Genomic DNA, 12,565 nt, shown 5'->3' with positions numbered 1-12,565 from the left:
TATGTGAGCAGATGTAAACAGACAGTTATATCTATCTGTATAATATGTTGTGAAGGATTCTATGACATCCGTCATGTGTATGTGAATCCGCAGGCATGATATCCCATGATATCCCATGAATACTAGAGTAGGGAGTGGCTTTAAGGGATAGGCAAAGAGGAAGAGCTAAGGAGGGGTGGAGTCTACGTTTATGGGAAACGTCCACGGCTAAGAATCAAAAACATCTGATGAAAGTAATTGGAGAGAGAGGGGAGGATTATGTGGAATCATTTTGAGTTCTCCTTGACTCACACACACACACACACACACACACAGACAGACACACCATACACACACACACACACACACACACACACACACACACACACACACACACACACACACACACGTCTCTGTGTCCCAATGTTACTGGTGAGGTCAGAAACAAGGAGCAGCAGTCTGCATACATTCCCCTATACTATGTGTGTACTGTGTGAAAAGGATGAAAGTCCTACATGGCTATGCTATATATACCGCTGGCAGGAATACGCCACGACTAGGCACACACAGACACACACACACACACACACACACACACACACACACACACACACACACACACACACACACACACACTTATGTATGGACTTATGTACTGTAATTCAGCGACTCAGACTAAAAAGTAGGGGTGTGACGATACACTCAGCTCACGAGATGAGACGAGACACGATATTGGGTTCACGAGAACGAGACGAGACGAGACGAGATTTTAAGAAAACTACAATGTATATGACTGGACCAACAGACTTTTATTTAACCAAGTCGCGCATGCATTTTGAAATGTTTTATTATAACTCTGTACATGCATGAAATTGAAACTAAAACTAAAATTTATAAAAGTTAAATTTAAATAAATTTAATTAAATAATTCACTTTTTTTCAAGTGCAAACAATATTATGTGCAAAACCAAATCAAAGTACCCAAAATGTACTTTGATTAAATGTATTCGTTTTCGCGGTTATTCAGCCTCTTCTTCTCCTCCGGAAAAACACGACCGCATTGCATTGTGGTATACGGGAGTAACATGTAGGCTACATCGTATGTACACTCAAATTTTGGGTATTTTAAGTGCACTATATAGTGCATGAAATTAACCACTGAGAATTCGAACACCACTACAAAATGGCGAGCACCCTATATAGTACACTATATCCGTGATAGGGAACGATTTCGAACACAGCTTATGGCTGCTTTCGATGCTTCCCCTGCTTCCCCTCCTTCTCCTCCTCTTCTTTTCCTTCTCCTTCTATAGGTTCTGGCAGGCTAGATGTAGCAAAGGCGCATTACTGCCCCCACAGGCGACAATTAGAAGTTTGGATAAATCACAAATCTCGCGAGACCGATTTTTTTACGCGACGGGTAATATCGTCGAATTTAATCTCGCGAGATCTCGTGGCATGAGAACTCGATCACACCCCTACTAAAAAGTGATAACCACATTGATTTCCTAATTACATTTGCGACGGACCGTGATTGATCTCGAGGCAAGGCATCCCGTTCACTTCGTATTGGACGGAATAAACCCCATCTTGGGCTGTGCTGAGTGTTGAGTGATGGTAACCTCGCCTTAATGTCTAGTGTGGCAGGGATCAATGTAATCTAGTCTGATGGAAATTTACCTGTGGCCGTCCAAAGGTCTTCTTACCATACCTCTTCCTAACTGACTGTCTCTTTCTGCCACCTTCTCAGCTGTGGACTCAACTCTGTCCTTATTTTAGTTAGAGAAAGACCAAAGCAAATTACCAAGTATGAACCAAAATAATACGTAAATATAATGTGAAGAGTTGGAAAAAAACATTCAGGAAGTAATTTCTGAAGTCCCATCTGTATCTGGCGTCTTCATCAAACAAATGAAGAAAAAACTATTTAATTATCATTTCATTTCAGCCGTAAAAACATTTTGAGCTGCTGATTTCTTTCAGAGCTGGGTTTCAAGTTTTAGCCATATGATGTAATGTTTACTAAATGGTCATTAGCATATTACTATGAATATGATATTACTTCAAATTACAAAAAGAAAGGGAACAAAAAGGCTTACGTAAAGGAAAAGGCTGAATGCTTTTGGCTATATTGCTCAATGGGGTTGGTACAATATGTAGCTTCCTTCCTGCCTGCTGCACCAAATGGATCTAATTATGTTCATGGATCTAAAGCAATTACTGTATCTTTCCATCTGTGTCTTTACAGTATGTGAGTAAGCCCAGAGTACAGCTCTCAGCCACAATAGGAGAGTGGCAACCACTATATCTATATCTCAGCATCATCATGGACCCCACGCTCTCCTTCAAGACACACATGAACAGCGTCAGAAAAACATCCTTCTTCCACCTCTGCAACATTGCAATCGACCCACCCTTTCATCCTCAGCTGCCGAAACACTAATCCACTCCTTCATCACTTGCAGACTCGAATATTGCAATAGCATTCTGCATGGCCTCCCCTCCACTATTCTTCAAAAATTGCAATATGTACATACGCATCAATTTCAAGATTCTCCTCACCACCTACAAAGCGCTAAACAACTTTGCGCCCTCGTAGATAACAGATCTCCTCCATCGCCACTCCCCCACTCGCCGCCTACGCTCCGCCGATGCCAACCTCCTCACCTCCATCACCAAGACCAAGTATCGCACCCTGGGGGACAGAGCCTTCGCCATCGCCGCCCCTACCCTCTGGAACTCCCTCCCTCCGGCCATCCGAAACTCTGATACACTCTGTTCCTTCAAAAGTCAACTTAAAACCTATCTCTTCAGGACCACCTACAACATTTGACAAATCATCCTCCGCCATCTTCCACTCTCTCCCGCTCTCTTAATGTGTTGCCTGTGTGGTGTTGTTTATTTTTTTCCCCTTTTGTTTGATTGTCTGTACTGTCTGTATGTATTCCTTTCTTATTTGTAAAGCGTCTTTGAGTATTTAGAAAAGTGCTATAAAAAACGGATCAACTATTATTATTATTATAATAAATAATAATAATAATAGATTCAATTTATATAGCGCTTTTCTCACACTCAAAGCGCTTGCTTATCTAACTGTAGCCTTCTACAGACTCCATACACCAGTTCACAAACGTCAATTTGATCTTCCATTTTACAAATTAATTCTTTAAATGAGTGCGTCTGAAAAAATAAACATGATAGCTTTAGCAATTCCATACCATGTTAAGGTCCCAAGTATATTTTACAAACACGTTATAATTTTTTTTTTGTATTGTCCACAGAAGATCCACAGAAGATACAGATACACCTTTTATTTATTCCAAGAAAACATTCAACCTAATTCTCCCAAAGAGAAGGCAATTTTGTCAGAAGAAACCACTTCAAGTGCCCTGCTTTGGGCAACCAAACAAAAGGAGAGAGGGAATGAAAAAGAAGGGAGCGAGAGGGAGAGACTTTGGTAGGAAGAAACTGCTTTGTACAACAGAAGAAGGTGGGAATGTATCAACAACGACTGGAATGACTTCCAGTAAGAACAGAAAAAACAGAGCCACTGAGAGTATAATGGACCCATTAGTGTACTACTGGACCCATCAGCTTTTCAAAAGCTGGAATATAAATTGCTTATTTTACACAGACTATGCAAGTCTGTGAGTAAAGTTATTATAAACACTTACATTTGAATGATATTTTGAAACTCTTTGTAAGCACTGACATTTGTTCAACGACATAGGGTCAACTCCTTGTGTTTGGAAAAGACTAATCATCCATTGCTCTGGTAAACTACTATCTGTTTAAAATGTGCTTGCCTGAAGCAGTGCTATGAACGAAGAGGTTATGATGTAAAATCTTCTTGCAGAAATGAAACCTAAACTGCACTTTCATTTGCTGGAAGTTGGAAGGGTGGGGGGGTGAGTCCAAGGAAAATAATACCTATCTTTGAAGTTGTGCAAACAAGCATTCTCTCTCTCTCTCTCTCTCTCTCTCTCTCTCTCTCTCTCTCTCTCTCTCTCTCTCTCTCTCTCTCTCTCTCTCTCTCTCTCTCTCTCTCTCTCTCTCTCTCTCTCTCTCTCTCTCTCTCTCTCTCTCTCTCTCTCTCTCTCTCTCTCTCTCTCTCTCTCTCTCTCTCTCTCTCTCTCTCTCTCTCTCCGCAATCTGCGTGTGGATGGCGAGACTTAACACATTGACTCATAGTTTCCGACACATTGACGAGACTATGTCTCGTGAAATTAGACTATGGCACCTCCATTGTCTAATTTCGGCCGCCAAACTATCAATATCAAAAAATGATGATGAAAAAAATAAAGTCTGTTTCTTTTTTTGGGTTAAACTGCTTCAGCAGTCTGTATTAAGGGCAGCTGTGGGGGGTATGAGTGTGTGTGTGTGGGGGAGTGAGAGAATATTTGGTATTCACAGAATCTATGAATTTAATAGTATTAATAATAATAATAATAATAATAATAATAATAATAATAATAATAATCTAGTAGTATAAAGGCTCAGCACTGTGTTTTAGTCATTTTTTCTTAAATGCTTTTTGAAATCTCCTCAACCCTATTTAGTATGACCCTTTATATTGTGTCATCAACATTAATATCAGTACCTGCGGATCGTAAGTAATTTGTCAGTAAATGTCATATTTTTGTTCTCAAAATTCACCCGATTGATGATTTAAATTAAATCTATTCAAATTAATGCAGGTGGTATCACTACCGGATCTTTCTGTTCTGTGGGGGACTTGTGCCCTGGGTTAGGGATTCGGTACTGGACAAACTAAAGCTGTTCGAAAACATCCCTTATCCAACTGGAGAAACCAGCTTCCTCGATAACCTAGTGGAGACTTTTCCGTCTTGAGAATTGAAAAACTGATTATTCAACATATGGCCATTTGGTCTCAAGGCGCTATAGATGCAAACAAATCAGCATCGGCGTCCCACTGGCATCTCAATGACCACACCAACCAACTCACAACACAATGGATTGCGCAGGGGTGTGTATATGCTGCTCCATGTCGCGTTTGCTATGCAGTTTACTGCTTAACTACTCAGTTACTGATTAGTGAGCACGTGAGTTGCTTCCCAAACGGAAGCAACTCTCTGCCAAAGTCCATTTCAGATTACCTATAGACTAAAAAGCAACAACGCAATATGTATTCTGTTCTGAGTCTGAATCGTCTTCAACCTTGTATTACTTTGGATTTCAGCTACATTATACTAAGGAATTCAATTTCATGGTAATTTTGAGCAGGAAAGGTCATTCAGGTGCCTTTATTTGTCTCCCCATCAAATGTGTTTTTCTTGTTTTTACTACATTTAAGAATGGTCATTCGATGATGTCACATGTTGGGAATTAGCCAAACTTCACGCAACAGTTTGGAGAAATATATATATATATATTTCATGTAACTTATAACCATCGAAACACTGGTAGCCACACCCTATCGTTGGAAAATTATCAAAACCATTTGGGAAAAATATAACAGCGGCCAACCCATTTGAAACCTCTCTGATAAACAGTCCCTCCTCCCCTCTCCTCTCCTCCCCAGATTCCAGGAATCCACTTCTGCCTTCCTGTGCGTGACTTCTACGACATAAACACATTTTCTGTTGTTTATCTGATGGGCTTGGAAGCAGGATTCAAATGTTCTGGGCTTAAGCCTCCCTCATACTTTGTGAAAAGTACAATCTTTGTGCATTTGTAATATAGAAAGTGTGTCTATATTAACAAATCACAGAGGGATGTGGCTACAGACAGTCCTAATTTCTTAAAAATAGTATTATGTTCATGCATCTCAGAGTCAGCTAACAAACGCAGCCTTGGAAAGAATGAATTGTAGGATTGTAGGGGTGTGTTCTGAATTCCTGCTTTTGTATTTCCTCAACATCCGAAAAGCTAAATGCACGCAGTAATGTGAGTGGCCTGACTTGGCCACATGAATCCACTGTCATTGGTCATTCGCTTGGCTACTTAACAAGAGGGAAGATAAAATACACACATAACAGGAATGGAAGGGAATTGTACTTTTTGTCATTTGTTGAAACGACCTGGACATGCCGACAGCATTCAATAAATCCAGAACAAAAAAGGAAGGGGTATCTGTAGATGTCGCAGGCACGTGTGTCGGGGGAGTGGCTTTGGAAGTTAGGTTTTTTCATTCGGAGACTAAATCTATCCTCCAAAACACTTTCACATTTTTCTAAGTTATGTCTAACATTGATTTATTAATTCTGCCAGGGGGGGGGGGGTATACCAGAACACACAAAGGCTGTTTTTCTGTGCTGACTTCGATTGTGTCCCCCTCGCCTTCACAGAAAACTCCCAAAGTCCCAACCGGGAAAACAAAGAAACCTTTCACAGAGTTGTAGCCAAGGGCTACAACTCTCTACTACTTTGGTGAATATTTCAGAGCGCATATCCAATGAAACTGGTGTGGGACAGCGTTTGGGAAAACCCAGATGCATCAGCCCATGGGGCTGCCAAATGCCCAAGTGGGTTCTGGCAGCCAGAAGAGAGAGAACCGGCGGGTTAAGAGGTTGACCGGTTAACAGGTAATCAGGTTAACAGGTTAAAAGGGTTAACAGGCTGAGGCCAGAGGAGGCCGTGGCTCTGCAGCTGTACTGAGATCATTACGCAAAGCAGAAGTCCATACTGGGTTAATGAGGACGTGGGCGTCCTCTGACTTAATTATATATCTCATCATAGAAAAATTGCAGAAGTGCAATATGCACTGATTCTGAGCAGAAGCCCTGAGTTGTTTTTGTCAACTGGTAATATACCTAATATCTGATACTTGATGATTGTTGCTAGTACAATTATTTGAAGACATACTCTCCTATTAAACCCTATTGTAACTTGCCTGTAACAACGGCAGGCCATGCAAAGGCCGGCTGAGTCCCCTCAAAATAGGTTAAAAATGAAGCAAATTATAATAATTGTTAACCAACTAATGCTAAATGATTTTAAGAAACTTCTAGACTGCTTGTCGTGGATAGAGCTAACCTTGCCTAACCTAAGCCTTTGTTAAACTTTGGTGAACACAGACTCCTCGCCAACTCGGTAAGGGTCCATTTAACGTGCAAAAGTTGGGCGGCAAAAACAGAGGTTGATGAGCACTACATTCGACGAAGCAAGACCCTTCACTTACCGAAATGGAATAAATGAGGGCTGCTACTCCGAGGGGCAGGCAGCAGCAGAGCATGGTGAAGATGGAGTAGCCCAGGTAGTCGTTAACCGGCTGCGTCAGGGGAGCCCGGTGCACAAAGACAGTGGGCTGAACCATCACAGTCCCTGGCTGGGCTGGGTACTGCTGCCCGGGGCTCATGGGGTAGGGCTGTTGTCCGTACGCATTCTGGGGCGGCGGTACATAGCCCTGAGGGGCAGCTGAGTAGCCCTGAGGGGCAGCTGAGTAGCCTGGGTACTGGGAAGGAGAGGGGTTGGGTCGTGGATGAGATAGGACAGAGTTAAAAATCCAAGTTTGTGACAAACTCCAACGTAAGCTGAATATAATTAATTTTTATATTTATATTTTAAAGCAATTAGTAGGATAGCCCTAAGTATTGTAAAAGAAAGGGCCTCTTGTTGAATTTACGAGTGAAAGTTCAGGAAAACAGTTATGTTAAGCGATGATGGCCTACATCTTGAAATTCAAAGCACGCAAATAACAAATATGTTTTACTTTTTGGTTCTTCGTTTAACATTGTCGGACTGACATAGTGCTGGATGTGTGCCACTAAAACATCTAAGCGAATAGAGATAAATCGCATGAAATATGTGTTGGCATACCTGGGCTGGATATCCAGGTCCGGGCTGAGGTGGGTAGCCTGCGTTGTCGTACTGGGGGTGGTCTTGGTATGGCGGAGGGGCCGACATGCCCTGAGCGTTTTTCTCCCCAGGATTCCACTCTGGTTCAGGGGCGCTCGCTGCCTTGTTGGGGTCCATCGGTTTTTAAAAGTTTATGGATTGTTCCACGCGAAAACTTGGCTAATGGACTCGACTTAAACGTTATCTAACCAAGGGCTTGATAGAATATCGCAACGTCCTCGCTTCCCCTCACAACTCGACTTCGTAAAGAATTTTAAGTGAGGACATTTACTGGAAATGATGTTGGGGGGAGCGGATGCAAAGGGCGGGGCGACGGGGAGGGAGGGGCTGATGGCATAGTGGAAAGCGTGTGGGGGGGATTGACTGCTGACCACAGGCGGTCGACCTATCCGGCAGGGGCTGGCGGAGGGAAAGGGTGAGAGGGGGGAGGGGCGGTGACCGTGATAACAGATTGCTGACGTCCACCATGGACGTGGCCAGTGGGCCCTTGTTACCGTAATTCAGCACACAAACAGCCAAAAGGTTATAGGCAAACCTGTGTGTGAACCGCTAGGCAAGCGTGAGCGTTTTAATCCACATGTGGCCTCTTAAAATAACGGTCACGCTTTTGCTGGGAAAGATGGTGACATGTCTCCACCTTCCGTCCATAACAATAATGACACACATTTATATATACGAATAATAAGACGAGCATGAGGTATATTCTTCGCAATGCAACGTAGACTTTATATTGTAGAAGCACGTAGGCCTACGTGAGTTTCTGAAGTTACTGATAGTTTATCCCCGTTGTTATTGTGATGATGCCCTCCTATCTCACTGCTTGCATAAACTGTTTAGACCGACGTGATTATGTTTCCATTCAGGAAGCAGGAAAGACCGAGATTCCTTGAAGGAATCCAGAAAGACCATGAACAATAATGATATCATCCTACATTGAAATATTGTAAAACTTTTCCAGTGTACCGACTCCTACCCTACCAATATTCAAGCAGGATCACAATGCACTTGAGTCTGGGCCCCGTTTCCCGATATCGATGGATCTTCGCTCGTAAGATGGTTCGAAAGGTGGATCTTTCGAACCGATAATTTCTTTGGAGCGTTTCCCGAAACTCCTCTTAACGTGAACGCGCATTCGCTGCACTCACGACGATCGTAGGATTGTACCTGTCCACTGACATGGTGCTGAAACGGGCTATGAGGCAGGGGGAGACGCAGGAATGTCGGAGGAAAATGGGGTTAAAAAGGGTTAAAATATCTCCCCATCAAGGCCAACCGCAGAGTAGCCTACGAAAAGAATAGATTGCAATAATATGAATGCTAAAGATATTAAAACACAATTGATTAAGCCTAGGCCGACATATCAGTCCTAATCCTGAGCGCACGAAGTTGCGCTTTAGATGCCTTCACAAGTCCAGCGGAGGCTCCAGTTTTCGCCGGCCAAGTCATGCGCTGTGATAAGTGTGACAGCTATTGCACAAAATTGCAGCTAAGGCTGGGGTAGCTTTGGTTGAACCGGAGGACATTGAGGACGATGACGACGAGGAAGATCGGTGTGAGGACGGCCTCCCTCATAACTACGCGGCTGGTTTTCATGCACGTCGAAGAGTGATTGAGACTTTTTTTTAACCCCCTCCACCCTCCCACATGTCACTAAACATTCCCGTCAACGTGACCAATCCCCACCATATCCCAGCCTTTTGCCTGCTCCTTTGCTTGTTTTTTATAATTCTTTTTAATTTTTAATTCTTTTTAATTTTATTTATTTTTTTTACATTATTTTATGCTACATTTATGAGTAGCCTATGTCAGTCTGCACAAATCCCCCCCACTTTCTCTCACACATTTTAAGTGCCCTGCCTGCTCAAACATTTCCTGGACTGTCTCTCTCAAACTAAGAACATAATGGCCCACATTAGGCTCAGACGCACGTGATACACCATTACCAATGTGTTATAATAAAACGCATTCAATACTAGGAATGTCCGCTGGCTACGCCACTGAGGCTATAGTAGGCTAACGAGGCTCTTAGCGTCCTACGAGTAGGCCTACCCTGGAGCACTCGTTAGCTACTCGTGACTCGTGAGCGTTTTTAAGAGGTTCGTTACCAAAGATGCTTTCGGGAAACGGTGTGAAAACTGTACGATGCTCATACGACCCACTCTGCGATCCCCTTAGGCTAAAGATGCTTTCGGGAAACGGGGCCCTGGTCCTCTAACCAGGGCCGGCGATTGGCATACTCGCCTAGCGCGACAAATGCGTTTGGGGCGCCCTCTAGTGGCGCCCTTAATTAATTAATTAAATTTAATTAAACAAGCGAAATAAAACATGTTTATCAAACAAGCCCGGAGTGCCCCCCCCCCCCCCCCCCACCTAACCTCCATACCTCCTGCTCCTCTCCTCTTAACCTCCATACCTCCTCTATCCTCCATATCTCCTCTCCTCTTACCTCCATACCTCCTCTCCTCTAACCTCCTCTCCTCTAACCTCCTCTCCTCTATCCTCCTCTCCCCTAACCTCCTCTCCTCTATCCTCCATACCTCCTCTCCCCTAACCTCCTCTCCTCTAACCTCCTCTCCCCTAACCTCCTCTCCTCTAACCTCGTCTCCTCTATCCTCCTCTCCTCTAACCTCTTCTCCTCTATCCTCCAGGCATCCTCTCCCCTAACCTCCTCTCCTATAACCTCGTCTCCTCTATCCTCCAGGCCTCCTCTCCTCTAACCTCATCTCCTCTACCCTACAGGCCTCCTCTCCTCTCTCCTCGTCTCCTCTACCCCCAGGTCTCCTCTCCTCTCAACATCCAGTTCTTTTGACTTTTCAGAATCAAACGCCTTCATTAAGCCGACTTTCGAGTCAGACCCTTTAATCAGTAAAAGCAGCATTCAGCGAATGACTATGTCTTTACTTTAATGTTTGTTGGATTTATCAGGTGCCTCATGCATAGGAAGGATGCCAAAATCCACAGCAATTGTACCTAACAATGTTTCTAGCAGTATGGGATGTGATTGCAGGTCTCTCAGTGTAGGCCTATGCATGTGCTCAAAACGGGGTCAGTGAATATTGGAGTGTTGTATAGTAGCGAAGTAGAAATACTTCGTTACTGTACTTTAGTAGTTTTTTTGGATATTTGTACTTTACTTTACTACTTATATTTCTCTGTACTTTTACTTTTACTTCGCTACATTTTGCGAAGAAAACTGATACTTTTACTCCGCTACATTTCCCTTGAAACCTTCGTTACTCGTTACAAAATCAACTCATCTTTAGAAAAAAAAAAAAAGAATCATGAGAGATATGAGAATAACGTCGGGGACTGTGGTAGAACACAGACTGCGAGCCTGTTTGGCGAATCAGCTGTCCCAGCGCACGTTCGCAAAGCCCCCTTGCTTAGTTACTGTTGCTACGTCGATCAAAACTCCTACGACTGTCAACACACAAATGCATGGCTAGGACGAGGGCAAGGGCTATCAAAATTCTATTATTTGTATCAGGCTGGTTTGTACACGCAGTATTACAACACTATCTTATACACTTCAATACGCTGTATATGTGCCATTTTTGCTACAAAGCTAATTTAAATACCCTTTTTGGGCAGGGACTTAAGTTTTCCGAAAATCCGCGATCCTGGATGACACCAAAATCAATATTAAGTAACGTGTACCAGCGCTTGCGGGATAATAGGTCGGGCTACGATATCTGTCAGTGTCAGTGATTTTTTTTTGGAGTAACTCCGCGACAGCATCCAGATCATGGCAAAATGGACTGCAATATGCATCTTCTTTTGAAGATGAACAGGAAATTTTTTAGTTTTAAGTAATGACTTAAATGGTTTTTACTTTCGGTGCTGTTTTAATAATGATAAATAATTAATTTAATTTGTATAGCACACTTTAACACTGCAAGGAGGTTTGAGTGTCCTTGATTTAAAATGAGCGGTGAGGAGGTCCTGGAGGTAGGTTGGACCGGAAGTGTTTATGGCCTTGTGGAGTTTTGCCTATTGTGTTTGTGTTAGTTGAAATAAACTCCATTATTCTCAAAATTCTGACCCTTTGCTTTTTTATTAACGGCAGTTACTTGTACTTTTACTTTCAGTACTTAAGTACATTTAATATCAGAAAAGTACTTTTGATACTTAAGTACAGTAAAGATCAGATACTTTAATACTTTTACTTAAGTACTATTCTAAAAGGTGACTTTTACTTAAGTAATTTTCCAGTAAGGTATCTGTACTTTTACTTTTACTTTTGTACTTTTGGCTTTTGAGTACTTTATACTAGAGCTGTCAGTTAAACGCGTTATTAACGACGTTAACGCAAACCAATTTTAACGGCGTTAAAAAAATTATCGCGCGATTAACGCAAATATTTTTTTTTCTTTTTTTTTCTTTGGCTCAAAACAAAGAAGCAGTAGCCTGACTGCTATGTTCAATTGACATTTGTTCAAAGCAGTCGTTTAATTGCACTATAGGCTCTTTTTTTGTATCGTCCTGTTTTGATCAGTATATGCCAATGTTGTTATCAATAAAAAATCATTTGCACAAGACAAGCCGATGCACTTCACCATGTTGATAAGAGAATTAAAATGAGAAGAATTATGGGACGAAAAAAATCAAGGGATATTTAGCATAGAAAAAGAATTTGCGATTAATCGCGATTAATCGTCAGTTAACTATGACATTAATGCGATTAATCACGATTAAATATTTTAATCGCTTGACAGCTCTACTTTATACACCAATGGTTTTAACGACCCAATACACAAAGCTTGTAGGC

The 12,565-nt window shown here is 42.3% G+C and overlaps 1 protein-coding gene across 4 annotated transcripts in view; it reads right to left on the bottom strand.

The window, feature by feature from the left end:
• The window catches only part of LOC132467913 (protein lifeguard 1-like), a 31,241-nt gene extending 23,149 nt beyond the window's left edge, over positions 1-8,092 (bottom strand). For 2 of the 4 annotated variants that reach the window (XM_060065495.1, XM_060065496.1), the window contains exons 1-2: positions 7,759-8,092; positions 7,121-7,393 (exon numbers count right to left, since the gene is read on the bottom strand). In XM_060065495.1, coding sequence (XP_059921478.1) covers positions 7,121-7,393; positions 7,759-7,914 — 429 coding nt within the window. In that variant the 5' untranslated portion in view covers positions 7,915-8,092. The remainder of the gene's footprint in view (positions 1-7,120; positions 7,394-7,758) is intronic. The other 2 variants (XM_060065494.1, XM_060065497.1) reach the window with 2 other exon arrangements.
• Positions 8,093-12,565: the final 4,473 nt, after the last annotated feature.

The sequence above is a fragment of the Gadus macrocephalus genome, chromosome 11 (assembly GCF_031168955.1).
Source record: "Gadus macrocephalus chromosome 11, ASM3116895v1".
Lineage (NCBI taxonomy): Eukaryota > Metazoa > Chordata > Actinopteri > Gadiformes > Gadidae > Gadus > Gadus macrocephalus.
The sequence above is the reverse complement of the archived record's forward strand: the minus strand, read 5'-3'. Positions and strand labels throughout refer to the sequence as shown.